This window comes from Aquarana catesbeiana, linkage group LG02 (genome assembly GCF_042186555.1).
Source record: "Aquarana catesbeiana isolate 2022-GZ linkage group LG02, ASM4218655v1, whole genome shotgun sequence".
NCBI lineage: Eukaryota > Metazoa > Chordata > Amphibia > Anura > Ranidae > Aquarana > Aquarana catesbeiana.
In genome coordinates, this window is record NC_133325.1 from 10,046,243 (window position 1) to 10,070,464 (window position 24,222).

General features: G+C 46.4%; 1 protein-coding gene across 1 annotated transcript; it reads left to right on the forward strand.

Moving 5' to 3' along the window:
* The first annotated feature begins 13,678 nt into the window (after nucleotides 1-13,678).
* On the forward strand, nucleotides 13,679-14,671 carry LOC141126406 (olfactory receptor 52K1-like). Its single transcript, XM_073612353.1, has one exon. The coding sequence runs from the start codon at nucleotides 13,757-13,759 to the stop codon at nucleotides 14,669-14,671; it is 915 nt and encodes a 304-aa protein (XP_073468454.1). The 5' UTR covers nucleotides 13,679-13,756.
* Nucleotides 14,672-24,222: the final 9,551 nt, after the last annotated feature.

A 24,222-nucleotide genomic window follows, 5' to 3' on the forward strand; every position in this document is an offset into this window, starting at 1 on the left:
CTACAGAGCACAACGAAGGAAATATCTACAACTACCGAGAACCCAAATCATCTCTACAATCAGCCAAAATCATTTCTACAAGAACCCCAAATCATCTTTACACGAAGCACAAATCATCTCTACAAGAAGTCCAAATCATCTCTACAAGAAGTCCAAATCATCTCTACAAGAACCCCAAATCATCTCTACAAGACATTCAAATCATCTCTACAAGAATTCCAAATCACCTCTACAAGAACTCCAAATCATCTCTACAAGAAGCCCAAATCATCTCTACAAGAAGCCCAAATCATCTGTACAAGAAGTCCAAATCATCTCTACAAGAAGTCCAAATCATCTCTACAAGAAGTCCAAATCATCTCTACAAGAAGTCCAAATCATCTCTACAAGAAGCCCAAAATCATCTCTACAAGAAGTCCTAATCATCTCTACAAGAAGCCCAAATCATCTCTACAAGAAGTCCAAATCATCTCTACAAGAAGTCCAAATCATCTCTACAAGAAGTCCAAATCATCTCTACAAGAAGCCCAAAATCATCTCTACAAGAAGTCCTAATCATCTCTACAAGAAGCCCAAATCATCTCTACAAGAACCCCAAATCATCTCTACAAGAAGCCCAAATCATCTCTACAAGAATTCCAAATCACCTCTACAAGAACCCCAAATCATCTCTACAAGAATTCCAAATCACCTCTACAAGAAGTCCAAATCATCTCTACAAGAAGTCCAAATCATCTCTACAAGAACCCCAAATCATCTCTACAAGAACCCCAAATCATCTTTACAAGAAGTCCAAATCATCTCTACAAGAAGTCCAAATCATCTCTACAAGAAGTCCAAATCATCTTTACAAGAAGTCCAAATCACCTCTACAAGAAGTCCAAATCAGTTCTACAAGAAGTCCAAATCATCTCTACAAGAAGCCCAAATCATCTCTACAAGAAGTCCAAATCAGTTCTACAAGAAGTCCAAATCATCTGTACAAGAAGTCCAAATATTCTCTACAAGAACTCCAAATCATCTCTACAAGAAGCCCAAATCATCTCTACAAGAACTCCAAATCATCTCTACAAGAAGTCCAAATCACCTCTACAAGAAGTCCAAATCATCTCTACAAGAAGTCCAAATATTCTCTACAAGAACTCCAAATCATCTCTACAAGAAGCCCAAATCATCTCTACAAGAACCCCAAATCATCTCTACAAGAACTCCAAATCATCTCTACAAGAAGTCCAAATCATCTCTACAAGAAGTCCAAATCATCTAATCATCAAATACAGGAGAGAGGTGAGAGCCCCCACCTATCAATGCATAATACACCTCCATCATTATTATCACTATATTCCACAATCACACCAGGGATACACTTCTCTACAGCCCTTTATATATAGCTCTGACACATACTGCAGGGCTGTACAGAGAAGCCATTACACACAATGCAGTTTATCTTCTGTCTCCTGCCATAGGGAGTGTATTTTTCTCTCAGTTGCTGTGAATTGATGTACAATACTCAGTGCAGGTACAGGTGCAGTGGTACGGTGTGGAATAACCCGTCCTCAGGACATCACCAGACATCATCCTTTGTCCTGGACTTCAGAGGATCATGTGACCAGTGAGGAGGGTGGAATGGTGCCCCCCGGAGGAGCTCAGGTGAGTGACTTTTAGGTTATTAGAGACTGTTATGGGGGCCATTGCTGACCAACACATCATAAAAAATCAATCTGCTAAGCCAGGGGTCTCCAAACTACGCCCCCCCCCCCCCCCAGGGCCAAATCTGCACCCACTGCAAGACCTTACCTGGTCCAAAGGGGGGGGGGGGGTCAGTGAGCTCTCACATGGGTCTTCAGGTCGGCCTCCAGTCTTTGTTTCTCCCCGATATCCACAACCCTCCCTCTGGTCTCCAGTACAGCCTCCCCCAGCTGCTCTGTCATTGTACCTAGGGCCAGATTTAGATTTTGGGGGGAAGGGGGGCTGGGGAAATTCAGGTTTGGGGGGCCCCTCTGAGTCAGCTTAAATTTTCTATGACAGTCACACATTTTTAAAGTGCACAACACCGCGTCATTCTGGGGAGAGGCAGTCTTAGCGCTCTATGTGCTGCCAAAATTCGTTTTTTTAAATATTCCAGACCAGGTCACAAACATTTACAGGACGATGGTCAGAAAAATATTATTTCCTAAGATGCATTTCATTTTATAATATTATAGATGTGATATTTTATTATTATTATTTATATTATTATTGTTGTTATTATTATTTATATTATTATTATTATTTATTTTTGTATTATTTTATATAATTTTTACATTAATTCCCAAGATGCATTTCATAAAAGAAAGTCATTTTATATTATTGTAGATTTGATATTTAATTATTATTATTATTATTATTATTATTATTATTATTATTTATTTATTTATGTTGTATTATTTTATACAATTTTTATATTATTTCCCAAAATGCATTTCATTATTATTATTATTATACAGGATTTATATAGCGCCAACAGTTTACACAGCGCTTTACAATATAAAAGGGAGACAATCCAGTTATAATACAATAAAATACAAGAGGATTAGGAGGGCCCTGCTCTGAAGAGCTTACAATCTAATAGGGTGGGGCAGGTGGTACAAAAGGTTGTAGCTGTGGGGAATGAGCTGATGGAAGTGGTGGGAGATTAGTTGGAGACGTGATCGGCTTCCCTGAAGAGATGAGTTTTCAGGGATCGTCTGAATGTAGAAGAGTAGGGGATAGCCGGATAGATGGAGGTAGCGAGTTCCAGAGGATGGGAGAGGCTCTGGAGAAATCCTGGAGATGAGCATGGGAGGAGGAGATGAGAGATCTTGAGAGTAGGAGGTCTTGAGAAGAGCGGAGAGGAGGATTTGGATGATATTTGGAGACAAGATTGGTGATGTAGCTCGGGGCAGAGTTGTGAATGGCTTTGTAAGTTGTTGTTAGTACTTTGAACTTATTTCCTTGGGGGGTTGTGGTTCTGTAAATCTTTTCATGTAACAACACTGAAGAAATGACACTTGTCTACAATGTAAAGTAGTGAGTGTACAGCTTGTATAACAGTGTAAATTTACTGTCCCCTCAAAATAATTCAACACACAGCCATTAACCTCCCTGGCGGTATGATTATTTTGGATTTTAGGTGATGAAAGCGATACAATTATTTTGCATGAAAATTTGGCATTTTATATTGTAGGTCTGTAATTCTTAACAATAACACACTTAAATCTGTCCAAACAAGAGTCTAGTAGATATCCCGGGTATGATAAAGTTTGAAACACAAAAACATAAATTATAATATAATAAATAAAAATAAATAATTAAAAAAATAAAATAAAAAATAATAATAAAATAAATTTCCCCACGATTCACTATCGCTCAATTCTGCAAGTGTTCTAATTTACTATCGCTGTTTTCTAGCTGGTCTAAAGCCACTTTTGACGTAAAGGGACACTTTTTGGTTGCTATGGACAATCTCCAGTTTCCAGGCAGAAAGAACAGTATATGTAATATAAAACTGCATGCAGGGCATAGGACAAAGCAATGGGGACAAAAGGGACGTGAAATCATTTCATACAGTACTGTAATCTGTAAGATTACAGTACTGTATGTGTTATGATTTTTACATTTTTTTGAATTTGCTGCCAGGCTCCGCCCCCGTGCATCGCGACGCTCGCAGGGAATGGAGCCTGGCACAGAGAGGCTTCGGGAGGAGGACGGAGCCCACGGACACTGCGGGGGACATCGCAGGAACCCGGGGACAAGGTAAGTGTACCGCTCCAGGATCCTGCAATGTAAGCCCGAGTGTGGCTCGGGGTTACCGCTAATGGTGCTGAATTTTAACCCCGAGCCACACTCGGGAAAACCACCAGGGAGCTTAATGTCTAAACCGCTGGCAGCAAAAGTCAGTACACCCCTAAGTGAAAATCTCCAAATTGGATCCAAAGTGTCAATATTTTGTGTGGCCACCATTATTTTCCAGCACTGCCTTAACCCTCTTGGGCATGGAGGTCACCAGAGCTTCACAGGTTGTCACTGGAGTCCTCTTCCCCTCCTCCATGATGACATCACAGAGCTGGTGGATGTTAGAGACCTTGCGCTCCTCCACCTTCCGTTTGAGGATGTCCCACAGATGATCAATAGGGTTTAGGTCTGGAGACATGCTTGGCCAGTCCATCACCTTTACCCTCAGCTTCTTTAGCAAGGCAGTGGTGGTCTTGGAGGTGTGTTTGGGGTGGTTATCATGTTGGAATACTGCCCTGCGGTCCAGTCTCTGAAGGGAGGGGATCATGCTCTGCTTCAGTATGTCACAGTACATGTTGGCATTCATGGTTCCCTCAATGATCTGTAGCCCCCCAGTGCCGGCAGTACTCATGCAGCCCCCAGACCATGACACTCCCACCACCATGCTTGACTGTAGACAAGACACACTTGTCTTTGTCCTCCTCACCTGGTTGCCCCCACACACGCTTGTCACCATCTGAACCAAATATGTTTATCTTGGTCTCATCAGACCACAGGACATGGTTCCAGTAATCCATGTCCTTAGTCTGCTTGTCTTCAGAAAACTGTTTGTGGACATTCTTGTGCATCATCTTTAGAAGAGGCTTCCTTCTGGGATGACAGCCATGCAGACCAATTTGATGCAGTGTGCGGCGTATGGTCTGAGCACTGACAGGCTGATCCCCCACCCCTACAACCTCTGCAGCAATGCTGGCAGCACTCATACGTCTATTTCCCAAAGACAACCTCTGGATATGACGCTGAGCACGTGACCTCAACTTCTTTGGTGGACCATGGCGAGGCCTGTTCTGAGAGGAACCTGTCCTGTTATACTGCTGTATGGTCTTGGCCACCGTGCTGCAGCTCAGTTTCAGGGTCTTGGCAATCTTCTTATAGCCTAGGACATCTTTATGTAGAACAACAATTCTTTTTTTCAGATCCTCAGAGAGTTCTTTGCCATGAGGTGCCATGTTGTACTTCCAGTGACCAGTATGAGAGAGTGAGAGCGATAACACCAAATTTAACACACCTGCTCCCCCATTCACACCTGAGACCTTGTAACACTAACGAGTCACATGACACCGGGGAGGGAAAATGGCTAATTGGGCCCAATTTGGACGTTTTCACTTAGGGGTGTACTGACTTTTGTTGCCAGCAGTTTAGATATTAAGGAGGAGAGCCGAACAGAGCCAAGTGCTATGAAGAAGAGCTGAGGGGAGACATGATTGGATAGCTCTTGCTAGGAGAGACTTTGTGGGTCTTGGATGGCCCCCCTCCAGATATGTAAAAGCTTTCCTTTTGATTCTCCATTGTTCTTTACCTGAAAAATTCCTATTATCCATTTACATCTGCTTGAGGAATTACCACGTACATATAACTGAGTGACTTAACCGCTTCAGCCCCGGAAGATTTTACCGCCTTCCTGACCAGAGGACTTTTTGCGATACAGCACTGCGTCGCTTTAACTGACAATTGTGCAGTCGTGCGACGCTGTACCCAAACAAACGTGACGTCCTTTTTTTCCCACAAATAGAGATTTCTTTTGGTGGTATTTGATCACCTCTGTGGTTTTTATTTTTTGCGCTATAAACAAAAAAAGAGCGACAATTTTAAAAAAAACGCAATATTTTTTACGTTTTGCTATAATAAATATTCCCCAAAAATATATAAAAAAACAATTTTTTCCTCAGTTTAGGCCGATACGTATTCTTCTACATATTTTTGGTAAAAAAAATCGCAATAAGCATATATTGATTGGTTTGCTCAAAAGTTATAGCGTCTACAAAATAGGGGATAGAGTTATGGCATTTTTATTTTTCATTTTTTTTATTAGTAATGGTGGCGATAGGCAATTTTTATCGGGACTACAACATTATGGAGGACACATCGGACCTTTTTTGACACTATTTTGGGACCATTGGCATGTATACAGCGATCAGTGCTATAAAAGTGCATTGATTACTGTAAAAATGTCACTGGCAGTGAAGGGGTTAACACTAGGGGGCGATCAAGGGGTTAATTGTGTTCCTTGTTTGTGTTTCTAACTGAAGGGGGGAGGGGACTATGCAGGGGAGATGACAGATCGCTGTTCATACTCTGTTTGAAAGGGGAAGAATAGGGGATCCCCAGTACTACTTCTGTCAATTGACGCTGAAAAAGTGTTTGACAGAGTAGACTGTGGATTTATGATGGATACGCTCCAATACTTGGGATTGGGACCTAAAATCATGAGATGGATTAAAAATCTATATAATCGGGCAATGGTGAAAGTCAATGGGAAGCTGTCATCCTCTTTCGAAATGAAGAGCGGAATGAGACATGAGCGCCCACTTTCTCCACTCCTGTACGTATTGTCGATGGAACCTTTCCTGGCAACCTCAAGGAACAACAGGGATATAGGAGGGTCGAGAGTGGGGGAAGAGGAACACAAAATCGCGGCATACGCGGATGACATCCTTATGTATGTAACCAACCCTGCCAAACATAATAAGAGAGATAAAAAAGTACAGTGAACTCTCAAACTTTAAAATAAACCCTATTAAAACAGAAATACTAAATATAGGAGTAGAAAAAAAATTAAGAACTTGCACTACTAAGGGAATTTCCATTCACATGGGTGAGAAGAGATCTGCCATACCTGGCAATTAAATTGACATCATCCCCCAAGAAGTTATATCTGGCAAATTATAATTCCATTGCTTAATGAGATCAAAGTGAAGTTAAAGAGGCGCTCACTACAATCTATATCATGGATGGGAAGGATAAACATGTTTAAAATGGCGATCCTCCCAAAAATAATGTATACATTCCAAATGTTACCAATAGCTATACCACAGAGCTTTTTCAGAACAGTGAAAACAATGATGATAAAATACATTTGGTAAACCAAAAAAACGAGAGTAAAATTTGCACTAATCGCTAGGGATGGGCCGAAACCCCCCCCCCGGTTTGGTTCGCTTCGCAGCAGAACACGCGAAGAGGCAAAAAATTTGTTTGAACACCGTTAAAGTCTATGGGACACAAACATGAATAATCAAAAGTGATCATTGTAAAGGCTTATATGCAAGTTATTGTCATAAAAAGTGTTTGGGGACCCGGGTCCTGCCCCAGGGGACATGGATCAATGCAAAAAAAAGTTTTAAAAACGGCCGTTTTTTCGGGAGCAGTGATTTTAATAATGCTTAAAGTGAAACAATAAAAGTGTAATATTCCTTTAAATTTCGTACCTGGGGGGTGTCTATAGTATGCCTGTAAAGGGGCGCATGTTTCCCGTGTTTAGAACAGTCTGACAGCAAAATGACATTTCAAAGGAAAAAAAGTCATTTAAAACTACTCACGGCTATTAATGAATTGTCGTGTCCCGGCAATACACATAAAAGAAGTCATTGAAAAAAACGGCATGGGAATTCCCCACAGGGGAACCCCGAACCAAAATTTAAAAAAAAATGACTTGGGGGGTCCCCCTAAATTCCATACCAGGCCCTTCAGGTCTGGTATGGATATTAAGGGGAAGCCCGCACCAAAATAAAAAAATAAAATGGCGTGCGGGTCTCCCCATAACTCCATACCAGACCCTTATCTGAGCACGCAACCTGGCAGGCCGCAGGAAAAGAGAGGGGAACAAGAGAGCGCCCCCCCTCCTGAACCCTACCAGGCCACATGCCCTCAACATGGGGAGGGTGCTTTGGGGTAGCCCCCCAAAGCACCTTGTCCCCATGTTGATGGGGACAAGGGCCTCACCCCCGCAACCCTTGCCCGGTGGTTGTGGGGATCTGTGGGCGGGGGGCTTATTGGAATCTGGAAGCCCCCTTTCACAAGGGGACCCCCAGATCCCACCCCCCTCGTTTGAAATGGTAACGGGTACATTGTACCCCTACCATTTCACAAAAAAAGTGTCAAAATGTTAAAAAAAAAACAAGACACACCTTGGGACACGCCTTTTAGCACAAAAATAAAAAAATAAAAATGTCCCACGAAGTCCATTCATCTTTTTCTATGGCTCCGCCGACGGACCAAAAGATCCGCCTCCATGGGAGGCACCCGCCATATGACGCTTCAGCGCCGATGACAGTTCTTTTATAAGTGAAGGCGGGGCCACACAGTGACGTACCGGGTGACCCCGCTCCCCTCTGACGTATGGGGACTTCCCAATGGCTTCCCCGTGGTGTCAGAGGGTACGTGCCACCGGGTAAGTAAACAGGTGGCCCCTCTGATGCCACGGGGGAGCCAAGGGGAAGCGGAGTCACCCGGTAATGTCACCGGGTGGCCCCGCCCTCCTTTTTTTTAAGAACTGTCACAGAGAAGACGCATCACTCGGCAGGAGCCTCCCATGGAGGCAGATCGGTTGCAGATTTTTTTTCTGTTTTTCGGTCCGTCAGGCGGCGTGAATTTACATCGCGGGACATTTTTATTTTTTAATAAAGGACTTGTCCCAAGCTGTCTCTTGTCTTTTTTACCATACTGACACTTTTTTTGTGAAATGGTAGGAGTATGATTGGGTACCCCATTACCAATTCACACGGGGGGGGCCAGGATCTGGGGGTCCCCTTGTTAAAGGGGGCTTCCAGATTCCGATAAGCCCCCCACAACCACCGGGCAAGGGTTGTTGGGATGAGGGCCTTGTCCCCATCAACATGGGGACAAGGTGCTTTGGGGGCTACCCTAAAGCACCCTCCCCATATTGAGGGCACGGTTCAGGAGGGGGGGCGCTCTCTCATCCCCCCCCCTCATTTCCTGCAGCCTGCCAGGTTGCGTGCTCGGATAAGGGTCTGGTATGGATTTTTGGGGGGACCCCCACGCCATTTTTAAAAAAAATTGGCTTAGGGTTCCCCTTAATTTCCATATCAGACCTGAAGGGCCTGGTATGGATTTTAGGGGGACCCCCACGCAATTATTTTTAAAATTTTGGTTCGGGGTTCCCCTTAATATTCATACCAGACCCAAAGGGCCTGGTAATGCACTGTGGGGGGAATTCCCATGCTGTTTTTTTCAATGAGTTTTATCTATACTGCCGAGACCAGACAATTCATTAATAGCCGCGAGTAGTTTTAAATGACTTTTTTTCCTTTGAAATGTCATTTGGTGCAGGGACTGTTCTAAACACGGGAAACATGTTCCCTTTTACAGGCATACTATAGACACCCCCCAGGTACGATATTTAAAGGAATATTACACTTTTATTGTTTCACTTTAAGCATTATTAAAATCCCTGCTCCCGAAAAAACGGCCGTTCTTAAAACTTTTTTTTTGACAGAATGATTGAAACAATACATAATAAATACAATGAACTATAAGCTATTGGTCAGATGGTACCTGCCGCCCGATAAAATTCATAAATACCAACCAGAGAAATCCCCACAGTGTTGGAGGGGATGGGGACAGAGGGCCACTATCACACATATTTGGTGGGGATGCCGAAAAATGTAAGAATATTGGCAGGAAATCCTGGAATATATAGAAGAAATAACTGGTAGAAAAAAGACAGCAAACAGCCTGCAGACGTGTTTATTTCATGAATCAAAAGTTTCAAATAAACAATATGGAAAAACACCAACGCCAATATTGTTGAACGCTGCAAAGGGACTGATCCCAAAGAAGTGGCTAAGCACAGAAAAAAAACGAATGTAAGGGAATGGTTCGAGCGAATAGAATACTATAGCAGAATGGAATTCCTATGTAGCATTGAAAAGGAGCAATTAGGAAAATATAACAGTATTTGGGGAAAATGGAAAATGTTTAAAACCTCAGTGAAATAGAGCCTGAGTAGGATCGGAAATAAGAAGAAAGATCGAGGGCAGACCAAATGAGATGGTGTACACTCACTACTTTACATTGTAGACAAGTGTCATTTCTTCAGTGTTGTCACATGAAAAGGTAGAAGAAAAGATTTACACTAATGTCACTGAGGGGTGTACTTACTTTTGTCAGATACTGTGTGTGTGTTTGAGTGCTCAAGATGTGTCAAGGCAACCATGCAAAGCAATAGAAATGGCACCATCTGTGCATCTAATCGCATGATAGAAAGACTTATACTGATGATTAGGAATGCCCTAAGATGTGATAATACGATCCTCTCAATACTTTTCATGATAGGAGTTATAGGACAACTGGGCCATAATCATTTAGGAGTCTTACTGCAGATTTTTTAGGTATTGGGACAATAGTAGTAGACAAGACCGGCCCTACCATGGGTCCCAGAGCCATCCATCGGACCCGGCAGTACTTTGAAAGGGGAAAAAAAACGGAACCACCGACACCTCTCCTTCTCTAAGGAGAGGTGTCTATATACTACTCTAACCTGTCTATATACTACTCTAGCCTGTCTATATACTACTCTAGCCTGTCTATATACTACCCTAGCCTGTCTATATACTACCCTAGCCTGTCTATATACTACACTAGCCTGTCTATATACTACACTAGCCTGTCTATATACTACCCTAGCCTGTCTATATACTACTCTAGCCTGTCTATATACTACTCTAGCCTGTCTACATACTACACTAGCCTGTCTATATACTACACTAGCCTGTCTATATACTACCCTAACCTGTCTATATACTACCCTAGCCTGTCTATATACTACACTAGCCTGTCTATATACTACTCTAGCCTGTCTACATACTACACTAGCCTGTCTATATACTACTCTAGCCTGTCTATATACTACACTAGCCTGTCTATATACTACCCTAGCCTGTCTATATACTACACTAGCCTGTCTATATACTACTCTAGCCTGTCTATATACTACTCTAGCCTGTCTATATACTACTCTAGCCTGTCTACATACTACACTAGCCTGTCTATATACTACTCTAGCCTGTCTACATACTACACTAGCCTGTCTATATACTACTCTAGCCTGTCTATATACTACTCTAGCCTGTCTATATACTACACTAGCCTGTCTATATACTACTCTAGCCTGTCTATATACTACACTAGCCTGTCTATATACTACTCTAGCCTGTCTACATACTACTCTAGCCTGTCTATATACTACTCTAGCCTGTCTACATAATACACTAGCCTGTCTATATACTACTCTAGCCTGTCTATATACTACTCTAGCCTGTCTACATACTACACTAGCCTGTCTATATACTACTCTAGCCTGTCTACATACTACACTAGCCTGTCTATATACTACTCTAGCCTGTCTACATACTACACTAGCCTGTCTATATACTACTCTAGCCTGTCTATATACTGCTCTAGCCTGTCTACATACTACTCTAGCCTGTCTATATACTACTCTAGCCTGTCTACATAATACACTAGCCTGTCTATATACTACTCTAGCCTGTCTATATACTACTCTAGCCTGTCTATATACTACTCTAGCCTGTCTACATACTACACTAGCCTGTCTATATACTACTCTAGCCTGTCTATATACTACTCTAGCCTGTCTACATACTACACTAGCCTGTCTATATACTACTCTAGCCTGTCTATATACTACTCTAGCCTGTCTACATACTACACTAGCCTGTCTATATACTACTCTAGCCTGTCTATATACTACTCTAGCCTGTCTACATACTACACTAGCCTGTCTATATACTACTCTAGCCTGTCTATATACTACACTAGCCTGTCTATATACTACTCTAGCCTGTCTATATACTACTCTAGCCTGTCTATATACTACTCTAGCCTGTCTACATACTACACTAGCCTGTCTATATACTACTCTAGCCTGTCTATTTACTACACTAGCCTGTCTATATACTACCCTAGCCTGTCTATATACTACACTAGCCTGTCTATATACTACTCTAGCCTGTCTATATACTACTCTAACTAGGAAAAAATGCAGCGCTAAGAAATATTGGGAAGTTAGGGTGTAGTGGAAAAATTAAGTAAGAGATGCTGTACTGAACAGTAAAGCATATGTGCAAAAACCATAAGTGAAGTGAAATGAACAAACACAGTATAAAGTGTCCACATATGGTAAATGGATGATTCCAAACTCAAATTAATAAGAGGAACTGGTATGATCCAATAGAAATGATGTGAGACTGGAAATTAAAGTCAATAGTGCACGATGTGGATCAACAACGGGGTACAGAACTTCCGTAGCTGTAAACCAACATCTGGATATGGGGCATCAGAATGAAAACATCAGGAAGTAAGATAAGATGGGTACTCTTACCAGATGACGTGGACTCCACTGTCGTATGACATGGAGTCAATGGTGCATGGAGCCAGACCTAGGCTGGAAATGATTTCCGGAACGGTGGAACTTCTGTCTCACTTCTCCAGAAAAATGGATAAAAGTGATCACAATTAAAATAAAATCTAAGCAGCGTAAGGAAGGGGAGATCGCCCTGCTTAGATTTTATTTTAATAGTGATCACTTTTATCCATTTTCTGTATGGTACCTGCACTATGCAGAAGCTTTTTATTTTTTATTTGCATATTATCCCGATGCAAGAAACTGCCTTCCAGTAGCCCTACTTCCATCACGGGGTCTGGATCAAATCTGTCCCCGGCTTCTCCTTGGAACACATCCTTGAGGTCTATTGGCTGATATCCAGTTGACGGCCCTTCCTGATGTTTCTTCACCCCACCAGAGGGGTCGAGAAGTGAGACAGAGGTTCCACCGTTCCGGATATCGTTTTCCAGCCTAGGTTTGGCTCCATGCACCATTGACTCCATGTCATATGACAGTGGAGTCCACGTCATCTGGTAAGAGTACCCATCTTATCTTACTTCCTGATGTTTTCATTCTGATGCCCCATATCCAGATGTTGGTTTACAGCTACGGAAGTTCTGTACCCCGTTGTTGACTCATAGTCACAGATCCACATCGTGCACCATTGACTTTAATTTCCAGTCTCACATCATTTCTATTGGTTCATACCAGTTCCTCTTATTAATTTGAGTTTGGAATCATCCATTTACCATATGTGGACACTTTATACTGTGTTTGTTCATTTCACTTCACTTATGGTTTTTGCACATATGCTTTACTGTTCAGTACAGCATCTCTTACCTAATTGTTTCACTACACCCTAACTTCCCTGCATTTTTTCCCAGTTACCAGTTATTGTTTGTCACAATGTATGCAGCTGCTGGCTCATATATATTTTATTTTTGCTATTAGAGCGCAGTGTTTTTATATTCTCTTGTATATACTACTCTAGCCTGTCTATTTACTACACTAGCCTGTCTATATACTACTTAAGCCTGCCTATATACTACACTAGCCTGTCTACTACCCTAGCCTGTCTATATACTACCCTAGCCTGTCCATATAAAAACCCACCCAAGCACAGGTTGAATATGCAAACTCCATGCAGACAGTGTCCTATCAGGGATTTGAACCAATGACCCCAGGCAGAAATGTTAACCACTAAGCTCCTTTGTTGCCTACATAGATCACATGGCTTCAATTGGAGATCTCCTCCTGTTGGTCAGTGTGACGGGGGGGCCCGTGGAACTCAGAATACATCTTATGTCTAAGGCACCCTGTGACCCTGTGCTTGTAGTCCTTGTTCCAGTTATCTAAGCATCTGATGACTTGGTTGCTGTAGGGGTGGGGTAGCCGTCCTTCCCTCTATTTAACACCTTCATCTTTCTTTGCAGACACTTCTTAGACGTGGATTATGTGGTTATGGAAGTCCTCCATCTCAACCTGACCTTTGATTCCTCCCACACCAGCTTCTTCCTGTTTGGGTTCCCCGAATTCACCGAATTCCGAGCCCTCCTCATCATTCCGTTTCTGTCTGTCTACATGGCCATACTGTTCGGGAACTGTCTCCTTATCTACCGGATCTGGGTGGAGAAGACCCTCCAGTCTATGATGTACACCCTGATCTCTCTCCTCTTCGTGGTGAACCTCTCTTGTACAAACACCATCCTGCCTCCATTTCTGGTGAGCCTAGTCCTCACCGAGTATCAGATTTCTCTGGGCAGTTGCCTGGTGCAGATGTTCTTCATCTACCTATCAGTGGTTATGGAGTCAGCGGTGGTTCTGCTGATGGCTTTTGATCGGCATATGGCGATCTGCAGACCCCTTCGCTACCATGAGATCATGACCAACCGACTTTTGGGACAGCTGGCCCTCCTTTGTGTGATCAGAAGCATCATCCTTGTGTGCCCCATAGTTATATCTGTTTCCAAAGTTCAGTTCTGTGGCTCCAACATCATCGAGGGCTTTGCCTGTGAAAATATGGTGCTCCTGAAGCTCGGCTGTGGAGACATCTCCAAGATGCACATCACCGGCCTGGTTGTCAGGATCTTCGTCTCGGCGCTGGACGGGAGCCTCATCCTCATATCATACTTGGACATTCTCCATACCACAATGAAGACCGTGAAAGGACAAGCTATAAGAAAGGCCTTGAACACATGTAGCACTCACCTGATTGTGGCCATACTCATCTACACTTGTGGCTTCCTCTCGTCTATTGTTTACCGGATGGGTACAGCTGTTCCGACCAACGGGCAAAACCTAGTTAGTGCAATCTACTTCCTTTTTCCTGCCACTGTGAACCCAATCATCTATGGGCTGAGGGTGAAGGAGATAAGGATCTGCTTAGTGAGAGTTTATGAAAGAAGGAAATTCCATGTGAACAGACCAACCAGGCCCAACCCAACAAATCTCGTACAAAGTGACGAATCTGTTCTCGGTGAAAGAAAGGTGAATTGAAAAATAACTATGTGGCTTAAAGAGACTTTTCAGAGCAATGTGAAAGATTATCTTTTTAGCCCACCACCCAACATCCTTATACTCACCTTCTCAGCAGTTCCCACCTCTTGTCTGCTCCATTGCATCCATTGTCATGGATGAGGGAGCATGTGACCTCCAAGGATGTAGTGCACAGGCCTTAGTGGCCAATTTCCAAGAAGAAACACTGCCACCCGAAAAGGACAATGTCATTAGCCCCCTGTGATCCTCAACACATTCAAACACGGAACTTATGAAAGCTTTGACTCTGGACTCTAAAAGAAGGGGGAAATGTGGGGACAATGAATATGAGGGTTGGGGAGTTGGGGGTAGCCCTTTGAAAGCTTATCTTTATATATGGCTCTTATGACAGCTTTGGGTTTTCTGAAGCATGTGGACGATGAGTATGATGGTCAGGGGGTGGCCTTTGAGGAGTTTTGTGTTGATCTTTATCAATCATTTATAGTAATATAATTATTAAATTAGCTTTCAATTTTTTTGGGAGGGTTTCCGAATCTCTTGTGGCCTTATAAGTGACAATCAATCTCATCCCTGGAGCTTCATTTAGTTCAGGTTATAGTCCATGTTTCTGGAGAAATATGTCTTTGTGATAAAGGACTGTCTGGGATGGTTCTACCAGGGCCAGTACGAGGGGTGGGTGGGAGGCATCAGTGGCTCTGGGTGCAATGGTTTATTGTAGGGAGGGGTTGTCCTTAACCAGGTCTTCATTGGTACCTCCATGATCCAAAAAAATGGCTGTTCCACATTCTACACGTTCTTCACTACAACTAGTGAAGGGTTCTTGTGACTCCCTTGGTATGGGAGATCTGCTAAGTAGGTGGGATGGCGATGGGTTCCTTATTGGTTCCTCAGAGTTTCCTGGGAGTGCAGGCCCCCTGCTTTCACTCTCTGACCACTGTACAGTAAGTGGACCTTCTGTGTCTACAATCTAATGACTACGATTGTCTTCGGTTACTATGACAAGTCAGGAAGGAACACAGACAGCAATAAAAACCTGACAGGGGTTCTAATTCTTCTCTATTAAAACAAAAAAAAATTTTGCTTTTGATTAGGACATTTGAAGGATTTTAGGTGGTCTACTTATACAATAATTTACACTAGGAGTTGGAAAAAAAACAAGGGAAAAATTCCTATAAAAAACACTTCGTATTAGCATTTTGCCGTTTAGCCATCTGTAGCGGGTCGTTAAGGAGCAGACGGCCGCCGGCGTTCTTAACAACCAATGACTCATCAGCTGTCAGCAGGATAAAAAAAAAACTCTGTGGGCCCCCCCACCCTCCAGTCCATAGCAGGCCCTTAGGTCACACGCTAAAATCAATACCAGACCCTTATCCGAGCATGCAGTCTGGTTATAAAACATGTTATAAGGATATAAATTATAGACCGAAGCCGAGGCCGGGGGGGGGTCAGTGTGTTGTGCCCCAGTCTAGAGACCCAGGGGCAAGGGTAGACAAGGGGGAGCAGAGCTGTCCGCAATAATGGGGAGAGAAAAAAAAGGGGGGGGGGACACAAAAAAAAACACACACACACACAACAATGGAGGGGGGTTGGGGGGAGAACAGAGCTGAGGGCAAGAGGCCCAGAACCGGAATGAGTAAGAAGGAGGGGGCAAAGAGGGTGTGGGAAAGGGAAAGTAAGGTCCCCCAGGCTGGGTATGGGGTCAAATTAATTTTAGACCCCTAGAGTGGTCGGGTGCAAAGTAGGGAATGCATAGGACCACCACGGGGCCCATACCTTAAAAAATTTGTCATGGGATTCGTGGAGGACACTGGACATTTTTTCATGAATCATGAGAGTCATCAAGGTATTCTTTACATGTTGTTTTTAATTCAGTATGGCGATGTCTGGTGATGACTACTGTCCATCTGATGGTGAGTATAATTGTTAGGAAAGGACTCACCTGCTGGTGGGTGGCACTGTGGGTCTCAGATCCATTGGATGCAGTTCCAGTGTCCACCAGCGGGTGTCTTCCAGAAGCCGGCAGACTGTAGTAATCAGTCACATTAGAGTTCAGCTGCTTAAAGTGTTCCGCCCTAAAAAAAAAAAAAAAAATGTCATTAAAGTGCATGAAATAAATAAAAAAAATCATTTAGAGGAATTTTGTATTTTTACTCACCTCTTAATGCCTGTTGCTAGGGGGTCCCTCGTAATCTGCCTCCTTCAGCGCCTGGGCTCCTTACGTCACTTCCCTCTGCGCCAGGAGGGAGATCACCTCTCCCCCCTCCCTCTAGGCAATCATCTGGGACACGTCACAGGTCCGAGATTACTGCGCGGCCAGTCACGGCGCACGGGTGCCCGGCTGTGAAGCCACAGCCAGGCGCCCACAGTTAAAATGCCGGTGTCTTGCCGAGAAAGTTCCTTCGGCGGATAAGGACCCCCCTGTACTAAGCAAGTGCAGCGCCTGCGCAGTACAAACTACTATGAGCTGCCGGAGATAGCCGAAGCTCAAAATCTTTAATCAGCTGTTCACGGCGCCTGCGCCCTAGGTCCAGGTTCCTTCCCCACCATCCAAGTGGACCTTGAGGGGGGAAAAAAAAGAGCCGAGCGAAGCGAGGCCGTGCCCGAAGCGTGGCGAGGCGAGGTCGCGAGGGGCCCTCTTACAGGCGCCGTGTACAGCTGATTTTCAGCTATTCACCTTTGGCTATTTCCGCCGGATCCTACTGCGCAGGCGTAGCGCCTGCGCAGTAGAGGGGGGTCCTTATCCCCCGAGCGGAACTTTCTCGGCAGAACACCGGCACTGCCGAGCAGAGGGGGAGATGAGTGGAGCTTTGATCCCCCGCATCGCTGGACCCTAGGACAGGTAAGTGTCCAATTTTTAAAAGTCGGCAGCTGCAGTATTTGTAGTTGCTGACTTTTAATTTTTTTTTTAAGCGGAACTCCACTGTAAGGCTGCTCCTCCCTTCCCCCGGCGTGTCACTATTCTGGTCCTTTCCTCACTGCCTTGTTCCTGATGCCCAGCCTGATCCAGCCTGTACCCCTCTGCCTTGTTCCTGATGCCCAGCATTATCCATTCTGTACCCCTCTGCCTTGTTCCTGATGCCCAGCCTGATCCAGTCTGTACCCCTCTGCCTTGTTCCTGATGCCCAGCCTGATCCAGTCTGTACCCCTCTGCCTTGTTCCTGATGCCCACCCTGATCCAGTCTGTACCCCTCTGCCTTGTTCCTGATGCCCACCCTGATCCAGTCTGTACCCCTCTGCCTTGTTCCTGATGCCCCGCCTGATCCAGTCTGTACCCCTCTGCCTTGTTCCTGATGCCCAGCCTGATCCAGTCTGTACCCCTGTGCCTTGTTCCTGATGCCCAGCATTACCCATTCTGTACCCCTCTGCCTTGTTCCTGATGCCCAGCCTGATCCAGTCTGTACCCCTGTGCCTTGTTCCTGATGCCCAGCCTGATCTATTCTGTACCCCTCTGCCTTGTTCCTGATGCCCAGCATTATCTATTCTGTACCCCTCTGCCTTGTTCCTGATGCCCACCCTGATCCAGTCTGTACCCCTCTGCCTTGTTCCTGATGCCCAGCCTGATCCAGCCTGTACCCCTCTACCTTGTTCCTGATGCCCAGCCTGATCCAGTCTGTACCCCTCTGCCTTGTTCCTGATGCCCAGCCTGATCCAGTCTGTACCCCTCTGCCTTGTTCCTGATGCCCAGCCTGATTCAGTCTGTACCCCTCTGCCTTGTTCCTGATGCCCAGCCTGATTCAGTCTGTACCCCTCTGCCTTGTTCCTGATGCCCAGCCTGATCCAGTCTGTACCCCTCTGCCTTGTTCCTGATGCCCAGCAGTATCCATTCTGTACCCCTCTGCCTTGTTCCTGATGCCCAGCCTGATCCAGTCTGTACCCCTCTGCCTTGTTCCTGATGCCCAGCCTGATTCAGTCTGTACCCCTCTGCCTTGTTCCTGATGCCCAGCCTGATCCAGTCTGTACCCCTCTGCCTTGTTCCTGATGCCCACCCTGATCCAGTCTGTACCCCTTTGCCTTGTTCCTGATGCCCCGCACTGATCCAGTCTGTACCCCTCTGCCTTGTTCCTGATGCCCACCCTGATCCATTCTGTACACCTCTGCCTTGTTCCTGATGCCCAGCCTGATCCAGTCTGTACCCCTCTGCCTTGTTCCTGATGCCCAGCCTGATCCAGCCTGTACCCCTCTGCCTTGTTCCTGATGCCCAGCATTATCCATTCTGTACCCCTCTGCCTTGTTCCTGATGCCCAGCCTGATTCAGTCTGTACCCCTCTGCCTTGTTCCTGATGCCCAGCCTGATCCAGTCTGTACCCCTCTGCCTTGTTCCTGATGCCCAGCAGTATCCATTCTGTACCCCTCTGCCTTGTTCCTGATGCCCAGCCTGATCCAGTCTGTACCCCTCTGCCTTGTTCCTGATGCCCAGCCTGATTCAGTCTGTACCCCTCTGCCTTGTTCCTGATGCCCAGCCTGATCCAGTCTGTACCCCTCTGCCTTGTTCCTGATGCCCAGCATTATCCATTCTGTACCCCTCTGCCTTGTTCCTGATGCCCAGCCTGATCCAGTCTTTACCCCTCTGCCTTGTACCTGATGCCCAGCCTGATCCAGTCTGTACCCCTCTGCCTTGTTCCTGATGCCCAGCATTATCCATTCTGTACCCCTCTGCCTTGTTCCTGATGCCCAGCCTGATCCAGTCTGTACCCCTCTGCCTTGTTCCTGGTGCCCACCCTGATCCAGCCTGTACCCCTCTGCCTTGTTCCTGATGCCCAGCCTGATCCAGTTTTTACCCCTCTGCCTTGTTCCTGATGCCCAGCTTTATCCAGTCTTTACCCCTCTGCCTTGTTCCTGATGCCCAGCCTGATCCAGTCTTTACCCCTCTGCCTTGTTCCTGATGCCCACCCTGATCCAGTCTTTACCCCTCTGCCTTGTTCCTGATGCCCAGCCTTATCCAGTCTTTACCCCTCTGCCTTGTTCCTGATGCCCAGCCTGATCCAGTCTTTACCCCTCTGCCTTGTTCCTGATGCCCAGTGTTAAGTTGAAGCTTGAAATAAAGAACATCAACGCCAATAGAGCTGCATTCGTCTCATGTATGTTTACTTCAGAATATGCTCCGTACATACAGAGGACCCCTCTCCTTAAGTCAGGAGAGTGATCCAGATTACAATGCGAGTAAAATATTTATAGAGACTTGTTACATTACATTCTATGAGGGGCAAAAAGCCCAAATTTATACGTCACAAGTACGCATTTTACTTACTATTTCAACACAGGTTTGGCTAACTTTCTGGGTTACTTTGACCCAAAATATTTTAATATGACAAGTTGTTTTGACAGAAGGGAAGAATAATTATTTGGAAGAAGTTAATTCGGTTTTTAGACAGGGACTTTCTATGTCAACATCTTTCCATATCACATCTTTTCCGAGAATTGTGTCATATCATTGGCAGAACATTTTACTGTCGACTGGTCATCCACATGTGTTGCAATACCAAAAGAATTCAGAAACATTTTACATAAAAACAAGTATAATAAGAATTACCAGAAATACAAATTCATGTTGAAGAGGAACTCTGGATACATAGAAAGATATGGATCATATATTTCATATCTTCACACCAGCCTGATCCAGTCTGTACCCCCCTGCCTTGTTCCTGATGCCCAGCATTATCCATTCTGTACCCCTCTGCCTTGTTCCTGATGCCCAGCCTGATCCAGTCTGTACCCCTGTGCCTTGTTCCTGATGCCCAGCCTGATCCAGTCTGTACCCCTCTGCCTTGTTCCTGATGCCCAGCCTCACCTAGTCTGTACCCCTCTGCCTTGTTCCTGATGCCCAGCCTCACCTAGTCTGTACCCCTCTGCCTTGTTCCTGATGCCCAGCCTCACCTAGTCTGTACCCCTCTGCCTTGTTCCTGATGCCCAGCCTCACCTAGTCTGTACCCCTCTGCCTTGTTCCTGATGCCCAGCCTCACCTAGTCTGTACCCCTCTGGCTTGTTCCTGATGCCCAGCCTGATCCAGTCTGTACCCCTCTGCCTTGTTCCTGATGCCCAGCCTCACCTAGTCTGTACCCCACTGCCTTGTTCCTGATGCCCAGCCTGATCCAGTCTGTACCCCTCTGCCTTGTTCCTGATGCCCAGCCTGATCCAGTCTGTACCCCCCTGCCTTGTTCCTGATGCCCAGCCTGATCCAGCCTGTACCCCTCTTCCTTGTTCCTGATGCCCAGCCTGATCCAGTCTGTACCCCTCTGCCTTGTTCCTGATGCCCAGCCTCACCTAGTCTGTACCCCACTGCCTTGTTCCTGATGCCCAGCCTGATCCAGTCTGTACCCCTCTGCCTTGTTCCTGATGCCCAGCCTGATCCAGTCTGTACCCCCCTGCCTTGTTCCTGATGCCCAGCCTGATCCAGCCTGTACCCCTCTTCCTTGTTCCTGATGCCCAGCCTGATCCAGTCTGTACCCCTCTGCCTTGTTCCTGATGCCCAGCCTCACCTAGTCTGTACCCCTCTGCCTTGTTCCTGATGCCCAGCCTGATCCAGCCTGTACCCCTCTGCCTTGTTCCTGATGCCCAGCCTGATCCAGTCTGTACCCCTGTGCCTTGTTCCTGATGCCCAGCCTGATCCAGTCTGTACCCCTCTGCCTTGTTCCTGATGCCCAGCCTCACCTAGTCTGTACCCCTCTGCCTTGTTCCTGATGCCCAGCCTCACCTAGTCTGTACCCCTCTGCCTTGTTCCTGATGCCCAGCCTCACCTAGTCTGTACCCCTCTGCCTTGTTCCTGATGCCCAGCCTCACCTAGTCTGTACCCCTCTGCCTTGTTCCTGATGCCCAGCCTCACCTAGTCTGTACCCCTCTGGCTTGTTCCTGATGCCCAGCCTGATCCAGTCTGTACCCCTCTGCCTTGTTCCTGATGCCCAGCCTCACCTAGTCTGTACCCCACTGCCTTGTTCCTGATGCCCAGCCTGATCCAGTCTGTACCCCTCTGCCTTGTTCCTGATGCCCAGCCTGATCCAGTCTGTACCCCCCTGCCTTGTTCCTGATGCCCAGCCTGATCCAGCCTGTACCCCTCTTCCTTGTTCCTGATGCCCAGCCTGATCCAGTCTGTACCCCTCTGCCTTGTTCCTGATGCCCAGCCTCACCTAGTCTGTACCCCTCTGCCTTGTTCCTGATGCCCAGCCTGATCCAGTCTGTACCCCTCTGCCTTGTTCCTGATGCCCAGCCTCACCTAGTCTGTACCCCACTGCCTTGTTCCTGATGCCCAGCCTGATCCAGTCTGTACCCCTCTGCCTTGTTCCTGATGCCCAGCCTGATCCAGTCTGTACCCCCCTGCCTTGTTCCTGATGCCCAGCCTGATCCAGCCTGTACCCCTCTTCCTTGTTCCTGATGCCCAGCCTGATCCAGTCTGTACCCCTCTGCCTTGTTCCTGATGCCCAGCCTCACCTAGTCTGTACCCCTCTGCCTTGTTCCTGATGCCCAGCCTGATCCAGCCTGTACCCCTCTGCCTTGTTCCTGATGCCCAGCCTCACCTAGTCTGTACCCCTCTGCCTTGTTCCTGATGCCCAGCCTCACCTAGTCTGTACCCCTCTGCCTTGTTCCTGATGCCCAGCCTCACCTAGTCTGTACCCCTCTGCCTTGTTCCTGATGCCCAGCCTCACCTAGTCTGTACCCCTCTGGCTTGTTCCTGATGCCCAGCCTGATCCAGTCTGTACCCCTCTGCCTTGTTCCTGATGCCCAGCCTCACCTAGTCTGTACCCCACTGCCTTGTTCCTGATGCCCAGCCTGATCCAGTCTGTACCCCTCTGCCTTGTTCCTGATGCCCAGCCTGATCCACTCTGTACCCCCCTGCCTTGTTCCTGATGCCCAGCCTGATCCAGCCTGTACCCCTCTTCCTTGTTCCTGATGCCCAGCCTGATCCAGTCTGTACCCCTCTGCCTTGTTCCTGATGCCCAGCCTCACCTAGTCTGTACCCCACTGCCTTGTTCCTGATGCCCAGCCTGATCCAGTCTGTACCCCTCTGCCTTGTTCCTGATGCCCAGCCTGATCCAGTCTGTACCCCCCTGCCTTGTTCCTGATGCCCAGCCTGATCCAGCCTGTACCCCTCTTCCTTGTTCCTGATGCCCAGCCTGATCCAGTCTGTACCCCTCTGCCTTGTTCCTGATGCCCAGCCTCACCTAGTCTGTACCCCTCTGCCTTGTTCCTGATGCCCAGCCTCACCTAGTCTGTACCCCTCTGCCTTGTTCCTGATGCCCAGCCTCACCTAGTCTGTACCCCACTGCCTTGTTCCTGATGCCAGCCTGATCCAGTCTGTACCCCTCTGCCTTGTTCCTGATGCCCAGCCTGATCCAGTCTGTACCCCTCTGCCTTGTTCCTGATGCCCAGCCTGATCCAGTCTGTACCCCTCTGCCTTGTTCCTGATGCCCAGCCTGATCCAGTCTGTACCCCTCTGCCTTGTACCTGATGCCCAGCCTGATCCAGTCTGTACCCCTCTGCCTTGTACCTGATGCCCAGCCTGATCTAGTCTGTACCCCTCTGCCTTGTTCCTGATACCCCGCCTGATCCAGTCTGTACCCCTCTGCCTTGTTCCTGATACCCCACCTGATCCAGTCTGTACCCCTCTGCCTTGTTCCTGATACCCCACCTGATCCAGTCTGTACCCCTCTGCCTTGTTCCTGATACCCCACCTGATCCAGTCTGTACCCCTCTGCCTTGTTCCTGATACCCCACCTGATCCAGTCTGTACCCCTCTGCCTTGTTCCTGATACCCCACCTGATCCAGTCTGTACCCCTCTGCCTTGTTCCTGATACCCCACCTGATCCAGTCTGTACCCCTCTGCCTTGTTCCTGATACCCCACCTGATCCAGTCTGTACCCCTCTGCCTTGTTCCTGATGCCTTGTCAGGATCCCCCCTTCCTTGCATTCCCTGGACCCTTGTCCCTAGTTTGGTTTGTATATTTATGTACATGTTAGTTGTTCAGGTTGAACAGTTCTTGTTGTGGGTTTGATTTTGGCTTGTTGGAGTTGTCCATGTTTATTGTCTGCTGTGTCTCACTGTTAATAAATCTCACTTGTATATACTTGTTGGTTAGGTGTCAGTTCCCTTGTGCAGATACGTGTCTGGTCTCCCAGCTCTAGAAAACCTGACAATAATTGATTTGCATAACAACGTTTGCTGATATTTAAATTGTTGTCTATTCCTATTCTTGTTCAAACTGCATACTAGAAATATGATGAAACGCGTTGGGTGAAAGAAATCAAATCATACCACTGATGTCACTCAGGACTGTAAGGGCTAGTTTACACTTTGCTTCAATACAAGGCTTCGGACAGGCTTTGTTAAAGCTCTCTGAATGCCAGTCAAAGTTCCTGTCACTAAATAAGATGGTTAGCTTACAGTCCTGTTTACTCCTTGCTTTTGCTTTGCTTCGGCTTTGTTTCAAAAATTATACCCCATGTAGCTTTAATGGTGCTTCAAAGTGTCTTCAAAGCCTCCATAGAAGTCTATGACAAAGCTTGCTTGAAGCCCCACCAAAGCCCCACAAAGCCCCACCAAAGCCCCACCAAATGCTCA

Bases quoted from the DNA above. Each gene is read 5' to 3' on its own strand.
- LOC141126406 (XM_073612353.1), top strand. From the start codon at position 13,757: ATGGCCATACTGTTCGGGAACTGTCTCCTTATCTACCGGATCTGGGTG.